This window comes from Tauraco erythrolophus, chromosome W (assembly GCF_009769465.1).
Source record: "Tauraco erythrolophus isolate bTauEry1 chromosome W, bTauEry1.pri, whole genome shotgun sequence".
NCBI lineage: Eukaryota > Metazoa > Chordata > Aves > Musophagiformes > Musophagidae > Tauraco > Tauraco erythrolophus.
This window is the reverse complement of record NC_141497.1, coordinates 27575775-27595438: the sequence shown is the minus strand read 5'-3', so window position 1 is coordinate 27595438 and position 19664 is coordinate 27575775. Positions and strand designations below refer to the sequence as shown.

The 19664-nt window shown below is 45.4% G+C and overlaps 1 protein-coding gene across 2 annotated transcripts in view; it reads left to right on the top strand.

Moving 5' to 3' along the window:
* LOC104371621 (zinc finger SWIM domain-containing protein 6) overlaps positions 1–19664 on the top strand; it is a 229748-nt gene that overhangs the window by 113262 nt on the left and 96822 nt on the right. For both annotated transcript variants that reach the window (XM_086630223.1, XM_086630224.1), the window contains exon 2: positions 7297–7653. In XM_086630223.1, the coding sequence (XP_086486349.1) occupies positions 7297–7653 (357 nt within the window). The remainder of the gene's footprint in view (positions 1–7296; positions 7654–19664) is intronic.

Genomic DNA, 19664 nt, shown 5'->3' with positions numbered 1-19664 from the left:
CAGGTCTCATGGACTTGTGCACCTTCAGGTTCTTTAGATGGTCTCGAACCTGGTATTCTCCTACAGTGGGTGGTTCTTCATTCTCACAGTCCCTGCCTTTTTCTTCTGTGACTTGGGCTGTGCAGCTGGAGCTCTTGCCAGTGAAGACTGAGGCAGAGAAGTCATTGAGGACCTCAGCCTTCTTCATATCCCGGGTAGCCAGGTCCCCCGTTTCCTTCTGGAGAGGGCCTACGTTTTCCCTATGTTGTGGGTTAGGCCGCTCCGGCAACCAAACCGCCCCCCCCCCCAGTCGTTGACTCACCCTCCCCCACCCCCAGGGATGAGGGAGAGAATTAAAGGAGAAACGGGAAACCCGTGGGTTGAGATAAGAACAATTTAATACAGATGATTTAATACACAGTGTAGATGCTCACCACCCCCTCGTATGGGAAGCCCGTCTCGTCCCGAAGCTGCAATCCCGGACAAACGCGAGGCCCCGAAATAGAGAGGGGCAGAGAGAGACAGTACTCCAAGAGTGGGAGTACTGGGAGAGAGAGGGAAAAAAAAGGCAATAGAGCAAAAGCGCAGCTAGCGCAAAAGAGCAAAAGCGGCGAAAGAGCCAAAGCGCAAAAGCCCTTCTTCCCGGCTGACCCTCACTTTTATACTGGGCATGACGCTGCATGATATGGAATACTAATCGGCCAGTTTGGCCCTCAGTCTTAAGTTCCACCACAAATCACAAGGGGAATCGTGGCCCCCTTGTCCCGGCTATGCTCCCCCCTTATCCCGCCGTGCTTCTGCACTTCGGCACACTGAAAAGTCCTTGGAGTCTCACGTCCAACCACAAACATCAACTTGCTATCAACATTCTTCTCAGAGCGAGCCTCTGAGTAAAACCAAAACACGGAGCTCTTCTAGCTGCTAAAAAGAAGAGCTAACTCTGTCCCAGCTAAAACCAGGACACCCTAGATCTCTTTTTATCCCCGACACATCTATAGAAGTTTTTCTTGTTGCCCTTGATGTCCCTGGCCAGATTTAACTCTATCAGGGCTTTAGCTTTCCTAACCTGATCTCTGGTTGCTCGGACAATTTCTCTGTATTCTTCCCAGGCTACCTGTCCTTGTTTCCACCCTCTGCAGGCCTTCCTTTTGTGCTGGAGTTGGTCCATGAGCTCCTTGTTGATCCATGCAGGCCTCCTGGTGTTCCTACCAGACTTTCTCTTTGTTGGGATGCACTGCTCCTGATCTTGGAGGAGGTGATCCTTAAATATTAACCAGCTTGCTTGTGCCCCTCTTCTCTTCAGGGCTTCATCCCATTGTACTCTAGCGAGGAGATCCTTGAAGAGGCCAAAGTCTGCTCTCCTGAAATCCAGGGTAGTGAGCCTGCTATGCACCCTCCTCACTTCCCTAAGTATCCTGAATTCTGCCATTTCATGATCACTGCAACCAAGGCTGTCCTTGAGCGTCACGTTCCCCACCAGCCCTTCTTTGTTGGTGAGAACAAGGTCCAGCAAAGCACCTCTCCTCGTTGGTTCCTCTACCACTTGGAGAGGGAAGTTATCATCCATGCATTCCAGGAACCTCCTGTTAAAGAGGCTGTTAACATTTGCTTCAGTCTAAGTGGTGGCATGCAAAGTTTTGACTTCATAATAATTTCAAAATGTGGTGTTGATCTGTTTTTTAGAGTGTTTCAGTTTTCAGAAGAATTTAATATAGGTTACTGCTTTGCCATCTTAAAGGAAAACCACTTAAAAGACAAAATTTGAATGAAGTAAACATGGTTTAGACTTTTGGTTGTCTAGGGGAGGGGGAATGCAACCACTGATCCAAGTTATGAAAAAATAGCTAATGGACACAGTTGGGAACTACTTTCCATAAGCATTTCTTGTTGTTTGGTAAGCCAGATGAAGCAGAGATGTTTTTCACTTTACACAGTAATTATGTGGTTGCCAAGTAATGTAGTATGAATCAATCTTAGCTGGCAGGTCTGCAAGTTAATTTAAATGACTGTTAAAGATAGAGGGTATGATTCTGATTGCCAACTTAAAATTACGTAGGAGCAGGTTACCTACATAGGTCTTGCTCATTGAAGACTCCCCAGCTCTCAGAACAAGCTCTTCCATTTTTTTTCTCTGTAAGTAACCTCATCTGCTGATCTCTTCTTCTGGGAATGTAAAACAGCTCTTGAGTTGTGTTTTTTTTTAAATAGGAGTATAAAGATGATTCTTGTAAACTACTTGAAAAGAGCTCAGTGGGTCAATATTAAGAAACACTTCTGTTTTCCAAATACAGTTGGTAACACACTTCCTAATTTTAAGATTATGTGTGCATAGTGGATGAGCTATGCATGGTGTTCTCAAAAGGTACATGGCAGAAAGCTATTTAAAGGCAGTGTTTTTTAAGCTTTAGGGTATTTCTGTAATCCAGTGTTGCGGACTACTGGTGTCTCAATCTTCGGGGATCACAACCCAGAAGGTTGTTGTGATCTTCCTCGTATATCAGAAGGCTCTATCACACTCCAAAGGTCCTTGTCACAACCAAAGGCTTCCAACAGAGAGCTTCAAGATGCTGCTCTCCAGGGGCTCCTATCACTCCAGTCTCCAGGAGGGAACTGCCCCACTCCCTCTTGGGAGTGCCCCACCTTTATTCATCCATGAGTCACGTGGTTTCCGATTGACCAACGTGACTCACAGCACCTGTCCTAACAAGGCACAGGTGCTTTCTATTGTAGTAGTCAGGAACTCCCCCAACAATCCAGTTCTGACATTTTTATATTTTATGTAAAGGATAAACAATACCCAGTGTTCATCTATGGTTACATTTCAGTCAAAGCTTTCAGTTGCAAGTGTGAACTTAAACTGATTATTTTTTTAATCATTAGAATTCTTGACAGCAAAGATAAATTTTTAATATGTGCAATGCAGTTTTGGATTTCTTAAATAAATTTTGTTAAAGTACTATTATTGTATGTTCATAAGAATAGCCTGCTATTTTTTGAGCTGGTAATGTGTTTTGATGTCATGTTATTGGCATTTTTGAATAGGCAGCTAAAAAGTTTACAGAGAAAGAATTATTAAAAATATTTTTTCAGCTAAAGTTCACTTTATAATAGCTTGCTGTATTGTTGACTGAATCACAAATGGATGCAGCTTCCCTTGAATGAGAGGTTTTTTTCTTTAATTTATTTTTTTCTGTGTCTACAGGAACATTTTAGAATTTTGAATTCTAAACTAAAAAAGAATCCAACGGTCTAAAATTTTAGATTGAATTGCTATTTATAGTTAATTTAAAATTTATATTATGCCTTTTTTTTTTTACATTTTCTTGAGCCACAACACTGTAAAATCTCAGCATAAATTCTCTTCCTTCCTCCCCAGCATTGTACATGTCTGCTTGTTCTGTTGTTCTGATTAGGTTTTGTTCATTTTGGTCAATATCTTTTAAAGTATATCTTTAGACTTGGATAGATTGAGGAAGGCGCTTTGTAATGCAGGGTGACAGTAGAAACAAATTAAGTTTTGTGAGATGCTATTGATGATGCTTATTTAGTGCAGTAAATTTGCTGCATATGCTGTTGGATTAGTGGAACTCACTATTTTAAAATTTGCTTTTGACTTGAGTAACTGAAAGCCGATCTGCTGCTATTTCTCTGCATGCCACTGTCGTTTCTCCTCTTTAGTGTCTTACAGTTCGAAGTTTCTTTTGGTTTATTCTAAAGTATTTATTTTCTGTGACAAAAATCAGAAGGATGTCTGAAGCCTATATACTTGTGCTGGCAAATACTACATTGTAGTAATGTGAATTTTCATTTATCAGGCAGCTTTATAGCCCCAGAATGTTTTTACTTAATGGATTGGATGCTGTCAAATGAATTTTGGCAAAAATTACTTTGTAGAATTCAGTGACTTAATGCTTTCCTCCTGATGTCATGTAGGCACGGTTTCCTTCCAAAAGTACAGCAGCTGAAAAAAACTATTTTTTGACTGTTAAATCATTTTTGTGGTGTGTTTGTTTCTGAGGTGAGTGTTCAACAGAAATAAAATCACTTTACAAAAAAGCTTAATTTGATACGTTGTCTTAATGCTCTCACTGCTTTTCTAAACGCGTTTTTGCAGAATGCAAAGCCTCTGTGTGTTGAAAATGTCAGCAGAGCTTGAATTACTGGTCACGTGCTGGTTTGAAAACAGTAAAACATTTCGAACTGCAGCAGCAAAGGTGAAATATGCCTGCTCTATAAATAGTAGTGAACATAGGCTTTTCTGCCTGCGAATCTTTTGTTGTCTTTAGATAATAACAAACAAGCTTTTTATTTTAAAGGTTGAAACATTAGAGTTCTTGGGGTTTTTTTGAATGGATAAATACTTCCAGCAAAGGTTTGTAACTTTGAGTAAAAGAGGAATTTTCCCATTTGGAGTGAGGGCTTGCAGCTTTTAGCTGAAGATACTTTTTCTGCTCCTTTGGATCTTGGTGAAATGTCATTATCTTTGAGTCTCCACACAGGTGATTACTTTTGCCTTCTTCCAGAAGCATGTAACATCTCTCTTCTTGGCAAGCTATAAATTACTGCTAGTGAAAGCTTTCTAGCAAAGCACAGTGTGTCAGTTTTTTACCTGCTACAAGCTTTTGATGTTTTGTTTGGAGAATATTAGATGCTTAGGTTAAAAAATATTAAGGCTATGTCTGTGGGAGGGGAACAACCCTCTCTGAGTACTCTGCATTGTTGTGGGCTAGTGAAGGCAGCGTTTGATGTCTGGTAGGTTAAATTATAACAGCCCTACTAGGGCTTCTTAGCTGAAATTTCATTAATCGTTTTGTCGCATGTTGAAAACTTTTTAAAGGTCATATTTACTAACAACAATTTCTTTCTTTAAATACGCAAATAGAAAAATAAGAGGAAAATAGTTCTTCATAATTACCAGGTATAGTGCATCATTGCCTCGTAGTTAATACAGAGCTTCTACATTTTAGGCTTCAAAGGCAGCTGATCTTTTTGTTTAAACCCTCTGTAACTTAAGAAGGATAGGTTAGGTAACTTGACTGTATTAGTGCTTTCATTGTTTAGATCAGGATCTGTGTTTGTAAATGTTGCTGCTTGTAACACGAATTCTCAAAAAATCTCAGTGGAGAGGGAGGGGGAACTGGGAGCCGTGTTTGTATCTGAATGTGAGTAGGGACTTAAAGGCAAGTTTGCTGTTAACTCTAAATATTTCTAGAGACACTCATCTGTCCAGGAAAATTTTAACCTTTTGAATACTTGAATTATATGCTGACAAATTAAAAGTGATAATATTGTTGGAGTAGCTGGTTGGGCACTTGTTTTTTAAAAAAAAAAAAGGTTTAATAGAAAGTCTTTCATTTGATCTTTTTGTATTGAAATTAATAGGAGTTTAGCTACTTGCTGAGAGCAGGAAGGAGTGGGATCAGGCTTTCGGTGTTCAAGTGTTAGGTGCTTCCTCAGCTCATAGATGAGAGAGTTTTATGTATGCTTTATAGGAAAGTGATATTAAAAAAAAAAAATAATCTCCCATACAGTTTCTTCAAGACCACCAATACAACTCTCATTTACTGGGAATTAACCTGAAATAGAGCTGGCCAAGTTTTAACAAAGCCTCTTTTTTTGAGAGAGGGCATTCATGGGAGCATGCCATGACTACTTAAAAAACAAAGGGAAAGGCAGGGGGAGGAACTCATGATTCAAGGGACAATTCCCCTCCTCTTCTCTGTATAAGTGTTGAGTGGAGCCAAGAGCAAGAGTAACACGTATGTCTAGGCTTGTTCGTCCTCCCCTCCTTCCTCTCTGTGCACTTTACAGCTTACTGCCTCTTCAGCTTCAACTCTAACTACTTTAACTGGTAAACATCCTCTTGCAAAATCGAGGTTAGTGTGTGTATGACCTTCTTCAGGGTAGAGTATCAGAGTACTGCAGTTGAATGTAATCCAAACAGTCCAAACAGGGATGCTGACTGCACAACCTGCTCTGAAATGTACAGCATAAACAAATGGAAAAAATGAGAGATTTTCCTCTTTGATTCCTGTAGCTTGAAGAGCTTTTTAAAAACAATTGGAGATACAATGTTTTGGACTAGAGCTATGTATACGTTTCTTTTTTTTCCACTTAATTTTCATGTATTACTTCTTCCTACAACACACTTTTCTTACATTTCAAGAATACTAAATCAATTTTGGACTTTGAGGGAGTGTGGTTTTATATTATTTCCATTATAAGTAGTTAACATATAACACCTTACTTGTAGTATCCATTCCAGATTTTATATGCACAGTCTGTTCAATTTTAATACTGATCCACTATATGAAATTTGTTTGTATTGCTCTGTATCTACACCTCTGACTTAATGTTTGAGCCAAAAATCGATGTCATGTTTACATAAAATCCAAGAGAAACATCCAAATTCTGCAGTGATTAAGTACTGAGAGCCAAACCTGGGTCTTCATGTTGAGAAAACAGAGATAGGTTTAGGTCTGATCTTCAGAGAATAGAGTTTGAGACCTTGGTTCAACAGGGTGCTTTGTGGCTGAAGTGAACATCATATGATATACCATGCCTCTTTACAATATAAGAAACCCTAGCTCTTTTTCCTTGTGCTTTGTCATGCTGAGTGGAAACGCAGGCTTCTCGAAACAGCGCATACGCGTCTCATTCAGTATTAGAAATCTGATATCCTGTGTATTGGTAACCGCAGCAATTTCCATCTCCAAAGAGCTACGCAAACATAGCTGCCCTACCAGATTGCTTGAGCTGAAGGTGAGCTTTAGCATCAGCTCAGTGGTGGGAGAGGTGAAAGCAAAGAGGTTAAGTGACTTGTGTTGGTGAATCGGTGGCAGAGTTGAGATTAGGACCTGGCTTCGTGCCACTAGAGTGCACTACTTCCTTCTTACTTATTGAGAGAATGGTTAAGTTTGCTGGTAGGTGCAGACTCCCTGGTGTGGAGTTTGGAAAATTGCTGCCAACTTGCTGAGCTACTGAGAGTTTCACATTAGTCTTAATTGGATGCAACTCTGCTTCTACAGCTATCATTTACCAAATAAATGTTTTCATTGCTATCAAACTTTTATGAATGTTGTGATGGAACATCAAAGAGGGCTTGTAAAGTAGCTTTTTACTTCCTTTTGATTTTATTGGAGATGAAAAGGGTACCAAAAAAAGGGTTCATCATATCTGTAGTTAAAGCAAGTTTTTTAAGATATATAATTTCTCAGAAATAGATGATGACTTTTACTTGATTAATGAAAGGTTATTGATGAGATATGGTATTTTACTTAATAATGTAAGCTCTCTTTTTTTTTTCTCTCTTCACAGGTTTCCACTTGAGTGGCACAGTGACAGAGCCTGCAATGCAATCAGAGCCAGAAACTGTTTGCAATGTAGCTATCAGCTTTGATCGTTGCAAGATTACCTCAGTGACCTGTAGCTGTGGAAACAAGGACATATTTTACTGTGCCCACGTTGTAGCACTCTCTTTATACCGGATCCGCAAGCCAGATCAGGTCAAACTGCATCTTCCCATTTCAGAGACACTCTTTCAAATGAACAGAGACCAACTACAAAAATTTGTACAGTATTTGATCACAGTGCACCACACAGAAGTTTTGCCAACTGCTCAAAAATTAGCAGATGAAATTCTTTCTCAGAATTCAGAAATCAATCAAGTCCATGGTAAGTTTAATACTTGTTCTTCCCTTTGTTTCATTCCCTCTTTGGTTTTGAGCTTTTTTTTGTGTGGTATTCAGGAGTGTGACCTCTTGAGGTCCCTTTTAACTGGAATTATTTTGTGATTCTATGGTGTTTACTAAAGAAGATTCTGTTATTGAACCTTTGCTTTAAGATGTTTAGGAAGTAATACTTTTTGGAAAAGAGAAAAGACACGTTTGTTAGATACAGAGTAGGTAGAAAAAAAGAAGGAAATCTTTCTGATAATAGGGTTCATCTGCAGCCTAGCTCCTCTACTTAGGGTCCAGTGACCGTGGCAGGCCCAGGCAGGCAGTGCTGCAAGAAGGTGAATTTTGGGAGCAGGGCTCTTCTCGTTGAACTCATGGGTAGCCTTGGCTGCAGTGACCATGAGATGGTGGAGTTTGAGATCCTAAGGGCAGCTAAGAGGGGGAAGCTCAGCAAGCTTGAAACCCTCGATTTCAGAAGAGCTGACTTTTGCCACTTCAGGAACCTCCTTGGTAGTGTGCCATGGGATAAAGCCTTGGAAGGACTGGGAGCCCAAGATTTCTGGTTGACTTTCAAGGATCATCTCCTCCAAGTTCAAAGGCATTGCATCCCTAAAAGGAAGAAATTGGGCAAAAACACCAGGAGACCTATATGGATAAACAAAGAACTCCTGGCTAAAATCAAATACAAAAGGGGAGTACACAAAGCATGGAAGCAGGGACTGGTAACCTGGGATGATTACAAGGAAGTTGCTCGTGTACTCAGAGACCAGGTGTCATGGTTTGATGTGGAGGGGGGGGGTGGTGCTGGTGGCAGGAGAGGGGTTTTGCTCCCTGCGACCTCCCCGGTTTTGGAACCGGGTTAGGCTTAGTTCTGGCCACCAGATCAGACTGCCATCCCCCTCGGGGTTGAGCCAATAGGGCGCCTCTGCGAATTGCCCTATTTAAGTCAGGACAAAGGAACCGGAAAAGGTGCTTCGCCCAGGATCGAGCAGAGAAGGGAGGAGGGCACTGCCCCCGCTCCCTGGCTCCCGGCCGGGCAGCTGCCTGCGTCGGGCCGGCGCCGGCCACGGAGAATGGCGGTGGCGGAGCCAGCTGGGGAACTCGGGGGCACCCCACTCCCAGGGTGCCCACTGGGCTGAGTTCACCTGGAGAGGACTGAGATCTGAGAGAAACAGCCGCATCGACAGCAGGTCAGTGAGGATGGAGCGGGAGGAGGTGTGCCGGAGCCGAGTTTCCCCTGCGGCTTATGGTGAGATAGCAGGCTGCCCCCCTGCAACCAGGACGGCCTCGGTGGAGCAGAGACCCACTCGCAGCCCGTGGGGAGAAGATGCCTGAGCCTGAGGATGGTCGTGTTGGGGTGCACGACAAGGCAGAGAGGCATCTGGAGTCTGCGTGACGACCCACGCCGGAGCGAGTGGCTACAGCTCCCTAAGTACCCGAGACTGTGGTAAAGCCCACACCGGAGCAATCTGTGGGGAAGGATTGTTTCCAGTGGGCTGGACTCACGCTGGAGAAGTTTGTGGATTTTTCCTCGTGGGTAGGGGATCCATTGGAGCAGGGGAAAAGGGTGTAAGGACTCCTTCTCCTTTAAGAAAGAAGCAGCAGTAACAGCACGGAATGAACTGACCTGCACTCCCCCAGTCCCTGCCCCCTGTGCTGCTGGGGGGAGGAGGTAGAGCCGGGAGGAAAAGGAAAGGGGGGGGGGGAAGGTGTCGGTTTTAAGATCTGGTTTTGTTTCTTTCTGTCCTCTCGAGTAATCGTTTTTTTGTTTCCCTTTGTCCTTCTAAGTAATCATTAATAAACTGTTTTGCTTTGAGAACAGCTCTGCCTGTTTTGCCCAGGACCATGGTTGGTGGGTGCTCCCTCTGTTCTTGTCTCAACCCTCAGTCCCTTTGTTTTTTTTTCTCTCCTCTCTACTTTACTGGAGAAGGAGAGACTGTGTGAGTTTTAGTTGCTGGATCAGCCTAAAACCATGACACCAGGTTAGAAAAGCTAAGGCCCTGACAGAGTCAAATCTGGCCAGCAATATTAGAAATAACAGAAAAGGATTTTATAGGTATGTGAGAGAAAAAAGAAAAACGAGAGAGAATGTGAGGCCTCTCCGGAAGGATACAGGTGATCTGGTTACTGAGGACGTGGAGAAGACTGAAATGTTCAACAACTTATTCGCTTCAGTCTTCACTGGCAACCACTCGAACCACACCACCCAAATCACAGAGGATGTTGGCTGGGTCTGGGAGAGTGAAGAACCACCCAGGGTAGGAGCAGATCAGGTCCAGGAACACCTAGAGAACCTGAAGGTGCACAAGTCCATGGGACCTGATGAGATACGTCCATGGGACCTGATGAGATACATCCATGGGTCCTGAAGAAACTGGTGGCTGAAGTTGCTAGGCCACTAGCCATCATATTTGAGAGGTCCTGGCAGTCTGGTGAGGTTCCTACAGATTGGAAAAGGGTGAACATAACCCCCATCTTTAAAAAAGGGACCAAGGACAACCCAGGAAACTACAGACCAGTCAGCCTTACCTCTGTGCCAGGTAAAATCATGGAACAGATTCTCCTGGTAGCTGTACTAAGGCACATAAAAAATAACCAAGTGGTTGGTTGCAGACAACATGGCTTCACTAGGGGCAAGTCGTGCCTGACTAATTTAGTGGCCTTCTACGACAAAGCTACAGCACTGGTTGACATGGGTAAAGCAACGGATGTCATTTTCCTGGACTTGTGCAAGGCGTTTGACACTGTCCCACATGACATCCTTGTCTCTAAAATGGAGAGACACGGATTTGACAGATGGACCACTCGGTGGATAAAGAACTGGCTGGATGATCGCACTCAAAGAGTTGTGGTCAATGGCGCAATGTCTACATGGAGACCAGTGTCAAGCGGTGTCCCTCAGGGGTCTGTTCTGGGTCCAATGCTGTTCAACATCTTTGTCAGTGACATGGATGACGACATTGAGTGCACCCTCAGTAAGTTTGCTGACGACACCAAGCTGTGTGGTGCCATGGACTCACTTGAGGGAAGAGATACCATCCAGAGGGACCTTGATAGGATTGAGAAATGGGCCAGTGCTAACTGCATGAGCTTCAACAAGTCAAAATGCAAGGTCCTTCTCCTGGGTTGGGCCAATGCTAGGCACAAATACAAACTGGGCACAGAGTGGGTTGAGAGTAGCCCTGAAGAGAAGGATTTGGGGGTGTTTATAGATGAGAAGCTCAACATGAGCCGGCAGTGCACTCATGCAGCCCAGAAGGCCAACCGCATCCTGGGATGTATCAAGAGAAGCGTGGTCAGCAGGTCAAGAGAGGTGATTCTCCCCCTTTACTCTGCTCTTGTGAGACCCCACCTTGAATACTGCGTCCAATTCTGGTGTCCCCACCATAAGAGAGACATAGATCTGTTGGAGCGTGTTCAGAGGAGGGCCACAAAGATGATCCAGGGGGATCTCTGCTACGAGGACAGGTTGCGGGAGCTGGGATTGTTCAGCCTTGAAAAGAGAAGACTTTGGGGGGACCTAATAACTGCCTTCCAATACCTGAAGGGAACCTACAGGAAGGCTGGGGAGGGACTTTTTACAAGTGTCCACTGATAGGACAAGGGAAAATGGGTTTAAGTTGAAGGAGAACAGATTTAGATTAGATTTTATGAAGAAATTCTTCAGTACGAGGGTGGTGAGACTTTGGAATAGATTGCCCAGAGAGGTTGTGGATGCCCCCTCCCTGGAGGTGTTCAAGGCCAGGTTGGACGGAGCCTTGAGTAGCCTGATCTAGTTGAGAGACGTCCCTGCCCATGACAGGGAGGTTGGATTAGATGATCTCTAAGGTCCCTTCCAGCCTATGCCATTCTATGATTCTATGATTCTTTGGCTTTGAGGGCTACGGGGTTGTGACCAGAGGCAAAGCAATTGCTCCAGTTTTTGTGAGACGTAACGAGAAGATGGGTTGCAAAGCTGTCTGGTGGCAGTGGAAAGGGAAGCTAAAGCAGATGCAGGATGTTAAGCAATTGAAGAAGATACTCAAATGTTGTAAGTTGAAGGCATGTATTGCATGAGAGTTGGTAATAGCCTGAACATAAGAAATTAAGGGGAAGGAAGGTGAGTATGCAAGTAGTGCAGAGAAGACTAAAACAGTCAAGAGTGATTAGAAAAGAGGAAGGCAAGAGTGGGAAAAAAAGGACATATGATGGCTATAATGGCTATATTAGCTATAATATGGCTAATGTAAGAGGAGTAATGACAGAAAGGGTGTTACAGAGAGTGCTTAAACTTCGTCAACATTGTCTGTAATTATACTAATCACAGACATGGAATCATAGAATGGTTCGGGTTGGAAGGGACCTTAAAGATCATCTAGTTCCAACTCCCCTGCCATGGGCAGGGACACCTTCCCCTAGATCAGATTACTCAAAGCCTCATCCAACCTGGCCTTGAACACTTCCAGGGATGGGGCATCCACAACTTCTCTGGGCAACCTGTTCCAGTGCCTCACCACCCTCTGAGTGAAAAATTTCTTCCTTATATCCAATCTAAATCTCCCCTCTTTCAGTTTAAAGCCATTGCCCCTTGTCTTATCACTACATGCCCTTGTAAAACGTCCCTCTCCAGCTTTCTTGTAGGCCCTCTTTGAGTACTGGAAGGCTGCTATAAGGTGTCCCCAGAGCCTTCTCTTCTCCAGGCTGAACAGCCCCAACTCTCTCAGCCTGTCTTCATAGGAGAGGTGTTCCAGCCCTTGCATCATCTTTGTGGTCCTCCTCTGGACTCGCTCCAACAGCTCCATGTCCTTCTTGTGTTGGGGACTCCAGAGCTGAATGCAGTATTCCAGGTGGGGTCTCACGAGAGCAGAGTAGAGGGGCAGAATCACCTCCCTCGACCTGCTGGCCACGTTTCTTTTGATGCAGCCCAGGACACGGTTGGCTTTCTGGGCTGCAAGCATACATTGCCAGCTCATGTTGAGCTTCTCATCAATCAGCACCCCCAAGTCCTTCTCCTCAGAGCTGAGGGTGCACTCAATCCCTCTGTTCATGTTGGCAACAAAGATATTAAACAGCACTGACTCCTGAGGAATGCCACTTGGAATGCCTCCACTTGGACATCGAGCTGTTGACCACAACTCTTTGAGTGCAAACATCCAGCCAATTCCTTATCCACCGAGTGGTCCATCCATCAAATCCATGTCTCTCTAATTTATAGACAAGAATGTCATGTGGGACAGTGTCAAATGCTTTGCACAAGTCCAGGTAGATGGCATCAATTACTCTTCCCTTATCCACCAATGCTGTAACCCCATCGTAGAAGGCCACCAAATTTGTCAGGCACGATTTGCCCTTAGTGAAGCCATGTTGGCTGTCACCAATCACCTCCTTTTTTTTCCATGTGCCTTAGCATGTGCTCTGTGATTTTTTTTCCATGTGCCTTAGCATGGCAGGAGGATCTTAGCATTTCCAGGAGGATCTGCTCTGTGATCTTGATGGGCACAGAGGTGAGACTGACTGGCCTGTAATTCCCTGGGTCTTCCTTTTCTTCCCTTTTTAGAAATGGGGGCTATGTTTCCCCTTTTCCAGTCAGTGGGAACTTCACCAGACTGCCTCGCCTTCTCAGATAGGATGGATAATGGTTTAGCAGCTTCATCTGCCAGTTCCCTCAGGACCCATGGATGTATCTCATCAGGTCCCATGGACTTGTGCACCTTCAGGTTCTTTAGATGGTCTCGAACCTGGTGTTCTCCTATAGTGGGCGGTTCTTCATTCTCTCAGTCCCTGCCTTTGTCTTCTGTGACTTGGGCTGTGTGGCTAGAGCCTGTGTGCTTGGGTCGGTCTATCTGAATTTAAAAGACTTAAAAAAGCTGCATCCTGCACGTGACAAATGGAATCTCTTGTCTTTTAAATCTCTGAGTCCAAATGTTCAGTCAGAATCAGTGATTAACAGTGATAAAAGACTCATATGACTGACATTAAAACCTGGTCATAATACAACACAGAAATAAAAGAACCTTGTTCAGTTCCTAGAAGGGGAAAAGAAAAGGACATACTCTAGCCTGTATTGTTTAATGGGCTCTCACAGTTGTCTTCAGAGTTGTATAATTTAGCACTTCATCTGCCGTATATGCTGTTTGCCAGTATTTATTCATGGTTTACTATCTCTGGGTGTTGGACTGGGATGAAAGGCATTTTTTCCCTAATTAAGAGTATTGCCATGTTGTGGTGTGTGGTGCTGATAAAGTCATGGGTGTTGGGACCAGTTTTGTATCTGTATTCGGCAGTGCAGAGGGGTGTGGCGATGTGGACCTCATTTATGAATTTTAAGCGCCACCTGGCCAGTATCGTTGCCAAGTACACCAGTAGCTTCTCTCCTTTGGAGAGCCAATACATGAAGGGGACATCTCCCTTCATTTTCCCCTCCCTGTCCAGACCATTTACAAAAGCTTTTGCAAATTTTGAGAATGTTGAATGTCATTGGAATACTCTGAACAGTATAATCCTGTTGCAAGGTCTCCTGAATGTATGTCTAATTATATATATATTTAGGGTTAATCGACCATTTAAAAATTTCTACCAATTCATTACTTGTGTTACTTTGCTTGCTGTCTCAACCCCTGTGACAAGCACTGCGGCTACTCAAACCCTGGCTTCTGGTGCTCGGCGCAAATGCAAACGCTGTGCTTGAGCCGCTGCAACAAGCACTGCATCTCCTCAGACTACAACATTATCAGTTGCTCCCATAAGGACGAGGAAATGTGTACGAAAGTCAGTATGCACAGGAGAGGGTGATTATGAAGAAGAGGAACCAGGGCCGTCACAATGAGAAGAAGAAGAACCAGGGCCGTCATGACAATTGGAAGAAGAGTAAGCAGGGCCATCATGACAACCGGAGTGAGAGGAAGAACTTTCCACCTACTCAGAGGAGGAAGTGCTGGCAGACGACTCTAAAGCAGAGCTGTCACGACAACGAGAGAGAAAGAGGGAATGTTCTGTTTTTCCCTAAGGAAGAACTCCGCAGAGGAGAGATGAAGATCTCATAGATGAGATGATAATCACCCGATCTCTAAACATGAATGAGCTGCAAGACATTTGAAAAGATTACGGTCGTCATCAAGGTGAGCCCATTGTCACCTGTTTGCTCAGATGCTGGGACATGGGGGCCGATAGTCTGGAATTAGATGGTAGAGAAGCCAGGCAGCTGGGAGCACTCTCTGTGGGTGGAGGCCTTGATAAAGCAATTGGAAAAGGGACACAAGAGCCTCTGGAGATGGCTCCTGGCAGCTGTAAGGGAAAGGTATCCCTTCAAGGAAGAGATTTCATGTAATCCAGGCAAGTGGGTCAACATAGAGAGAGGCATCCAGTACCTGAGGGAACTAGCCATGCGAGAGGTGATTCATTCTCAGGTGAGAAACGCATGGTTATCTGAAGATCTGGATGATGTCTGGTGCACACGACCCATGTGGCAGAAGATTCTACGGAGTGCACCACCATCATATTCTACCTCGCTGGCAGTAATGGATCTCAGAGAAGACGCACCACCCATGGCTGATGTGGTCACTCAACTCCGGCAATATGAAGAGAATACTTCTGTATGGGCCTGCATCTCATCTGTAGAGAAGCTGCCCGAGGAGTTCCAACACTTACAAGAAGAACCTGTATGTTCCAGAATTTCAGCTATTAGAACTAGGCATTACCCTCCTCGAGAGAGATGGTATACACCATAGGGCAAGCTGTGGTTTTACCTGTGTGATGATGGAGAAGGCATGAGAAGGTGGAATGGAAAACCTACCTCAGCCCTAGACGCAAGGGTAGGCCAGTTGCAAGGGAAAACCACCAGAAATAGGAATTTTTCCAATTCCTCCAGGAAAGCTGTTGCTCCAGTCTCCAGTGAGCAGTTTCCTAGACCGAGTGGGAGGGCTAATCCTTCTAACAATCCTTTCCTTGATCCTAATCCTGTTGATCCTCCTGCACAAGGAGCGAATTACGAACATGATAACAGGTATTAGAGGGGCCCTGCCTCCAGCCAGGTGGAGGAAAGGGACAATCGAGTTTACTGGACTGTGTGGATTCACTGACCTGGCACATTAGACTTGCAGAATGTTGTGATTTAGCAGCTCCGCAACTAAGCTACCACTCAGCCACTCGCTCACTCCTCCCTTCAGTGAGGTGGAGAGGAGAAAAATGTAATAAAAGGACTGAGGGTCGAGACAAGAACAGAGGGAGCACCCACCAACCATGGTCCCGGGCAAAACAGACTCAGATTGGGAATAAAACAATTCAATTTATTAACAGTTACTTGAGAGGATAACAAGAAACAAAGCCAGATCTTAAACACCTCCCTCCCCCTTTCCTTTCTTCCCGACTCTACCTCCTCCCCCAGCAGCGCAGGGGGACAGGGAATGGGGGAGTGCAGGTCAGTTCATCCCATGTTGTTACTGCCGCTCCTTTCTTAAAGGAGGAGGAGTCCTTACACCCTTTTCCCTTGCCCTAGTGAATCCCCTACTCATGAGGCAATCCACAGACTTCTCCAGCATGTGTCCTACCTGCAGGATGCAATCCTTACAGTCACGGATTCTTAGGTGCAGCGGCTAAATGCACGGACTCTGTAGATGTGATAGCAGAGTGACCTTTATTATTATTATACAGGCAGCTTTTATAGATTATTACTTTAGCCACGATGTGTCCACGCGCCCCTCACCCAGCTGTGATTGGGTACAAACAATAGTGCACGCACCTATTTTAACTTTAGTATTGGCTATGCCTAAAAAGGAGCTATTTTCCACCTGCTAAACTAAACATCATTTTCTCACACACTCTATATCATCTTCCCATACTCCCCATGTCAGCTTCTCACGCTCCCTGCACCAACTGGTCATACTCCCTTTTCTTTCTCATCCTCTTTATCGGTGTTTTCCAGCTTCTTCAATAACACAGGCTTAAATCATCAAGGCCGGGCCCCAACGGTAACTGTGTGTATGATTCCACACTTAGGGAGTTGCCCCTCGCTCCGACGTGGGTTGTCTCACGAACTTCAGATGCATCTCTCCTTCGTCATGAGTCCCATTTTCCACAACCTCCCTCAGGCTCAGCATCTCTGCTCCAGTGTGGCTTCTCCACAGGCTGCGAGTGGGTCTGTGCCCCACCGAGTCTGTCCTGGCTGCAGGGGGCTGCTGCCACCTCACCACGGGCTGTGGGGGAACCTCAGCTCCGGCACCTCCTCCAGCTCCATCCTCACTTACCCGGTGTCTGTGTGGCCGTTTCTCTCGTTTCTCAGCCCTCTCCGGGTGAACTAGGCCCAGCGGCACCCCGGGAGCAGGGCGCTTCCGAGTTCCCCAGGTAACTCCGCTGCAGCCATCCCATCCTCAGCGGGTGGCGTCGGCCCGGCGCGGGCAGCCCCCAGCTGGGAGCCGGGGAGTGGCGCAGTGCCCTCTGCCCTTCTCTCCTCACTCCCAGGCAAACCTTTTCCGGTTCCTTTGTCCCAACTTAAATAGGACAATTCGCAGAGGTGGTGATTGGCTCAACCCCGGCCTGAGGGTTTTGGGGGTCCGATCTGGAGGCTAGAGCCAGGTCTGACCTGGTTCCGAAACCAGGGAAGTCACAGGGAGCAAATCCCCTCTCCCACCACCAGAAACCCTTCACACAAACCCAGCACACAGAAGTACAAGGCTTTAGTGGACACTGGTGCCCAATGCACTTTGACACCATCAAATTTTAGAGGGGCAGAGCCCATCTGTATTTCTGGAGTGACAGGGGGGTCCCAACAGCTGACTGTATTGGAAGCTGAAGTGAGTGTAACTGGGAAGGAGTGGCAAAAAAACCTCATTGTGACTGGCCCAGAAGCACCGTGCATCCTGGGCATAGATTATCTAAAGAGAGGGTATTTCAAGGACCCAAAAGGGTACTGGTGGGATTTTGGCATAGCTGCAATAGAGACAGAGGGAGTCAAGCAGTTGTCTACTTTGCCTGGTCTTTCAACAGACCCTTCTGCTGTGGGATTGCTGAGGGTCGAAGAACAACAGGTGCCAATTGCTACTACGACAGTGCACCGACGGCAATATTGTACCAACCGAGACTCTGTGATTCTTATCCATAAGTTGATTCATCAACTGGAGAGCCAAGGAATGATCACCAAGACCCGCTCACCTTTTAACAGCCCCATATGGCCAGTGCATAAGTCCAATGGAGAATGGAGACTGACAGTAGACTATTGTGGCCTGAGTGAAGTTGCGCCACCATTGAGTGCTGCCGTGCCAGATATGCTGGAACTTCAGTATGAACTGGAGTCAAAGGCAGCCAGGTGGCACGCTACAATTGATATTGCTAATGCATTTTTCTCAATTCCTTTGGCACCGGAATGCAGGCCACAGTCTGCTTTCACTTGGAGGGGCGTCCAGTATATCTGGAATTGATTGCTCCGGGGGTGGAAACACAGGCCTACCATTGGCCATGGACTGATCCAGACTGCACTGGAACAGGGTGAAGCTCCAGAACACCTGCAATACATTGATGACATCATTGTGTGTGGCAATACAGCAGAAGAAGTTTTTGAGAAAAGTGAGAAAATAATCCAAATCCTTCTGAAAGCAGGCTTTGCCATAAAACAAAGTAAGGTCAAGGGACCTGCATGGGAGATACAGTTTTTAGGAATAAAATGGCAAGACAGATGTTATCAGATCCCAATGGATGTGATTAGTAAAATAACAGCTATGTCTACACCAACCAACAAAAAGGAAGCAGAAGCTTTCTTAGGCATTGTGGGTTTCTGGAGAATGCATATTCCAGATTAAAGACAGATTGTAAGTGCTCTCTATGAAGTGACTTGAAAGAAGAATGATTTTATATGGGGCCCCGAGCAACAACAAGCCTTTGAACAAATTAAACAACAAATAGTTCATGCAGTAGCCCTTGGACCAGTCCGGATAGGACAAGATGTTAAAAATGTGCTCTACACCTCAGCTGGGGAGAACGGTCCTACCTGGAGTCTCTGGCAAAAAGCACCAGAGGAGACTCGAGGTTGACCCCTTGGGTTTTGGAGTCGGGGATACAAAGGATCCGAAGCCAACTATACCCCAACTGAGAAAGAGATATTAGCAGCATATGAAGGAGTCCGAGCTGCTTCTGAAGTGATTGGTACTGAAGTACAGTTGCTCCTGGCACCCCGACTGCCGGTGCTGGGCTGGATGTTCAAAGGGAGTGTCCCCTCTACACATCACGCAACTGATGCTACATGGAGCAAGTGGGTCGCATTGATCACACAAAGGGCTCGGATAGGAAACCCCAATCGCCCAGGAATTTTGGAAGTGATCACTAACTGGCCTGAAGGTAAAGACCTCAGAATGTCACAAGAGGAGGAGGAGGTGACAGGTGCTGAAGAGGCCCCACCATATAATGAACTATCAGACAATGAGAAGAAATATGCTCTGTTTACTGGTGGATCCTGTTGCCTTTTAGGAAAACATCGAAGGTGGAAAGCTGCTGTGTGGAGTCCTACTGACAAATCACAAAAGCTACTAAAGGAGAAGGTGAATCGAGTCAGTTCGCAGAGGTGAAAGCCGTCCAACTAGCCTTAGGTATTGCTGAGTGAGAAAAGTGGCCAGTGCTCTATCTCTACACCGACTCATGGATGGTGGCGAATGCCCTGTGGGGGTGGCTACAGCAGTGGAAGCAGAGCAACTGGCAGCGCAGAGGCAAACCAGTCTGGGCTGTCCCGTTGTGGAAAGACATTGCTGCACAGGTAGAGAAGCTGGCTGTAAAAGTACATCACGCAGATGCTCATGTACCCAAGAGTCGAGCCACTGAAGAACATCAAAACAATCAACAGGTGGATCAGGCCACTAAGATTAAAGTGGCTCAGGTGGATCTGGACTGGCAACACAAAGGTGAAAAAATTTTAGCTCATTGGGCCCATGATGCCTCAGGCCATCAAGGAAGGGATGCAACATACAGATGGGCTCGTGAGCGAGGGGTGGACTTAACTATGGACACTAATGCACAGGTGATCCATGAATGTGAAACATGCGCTGCGAT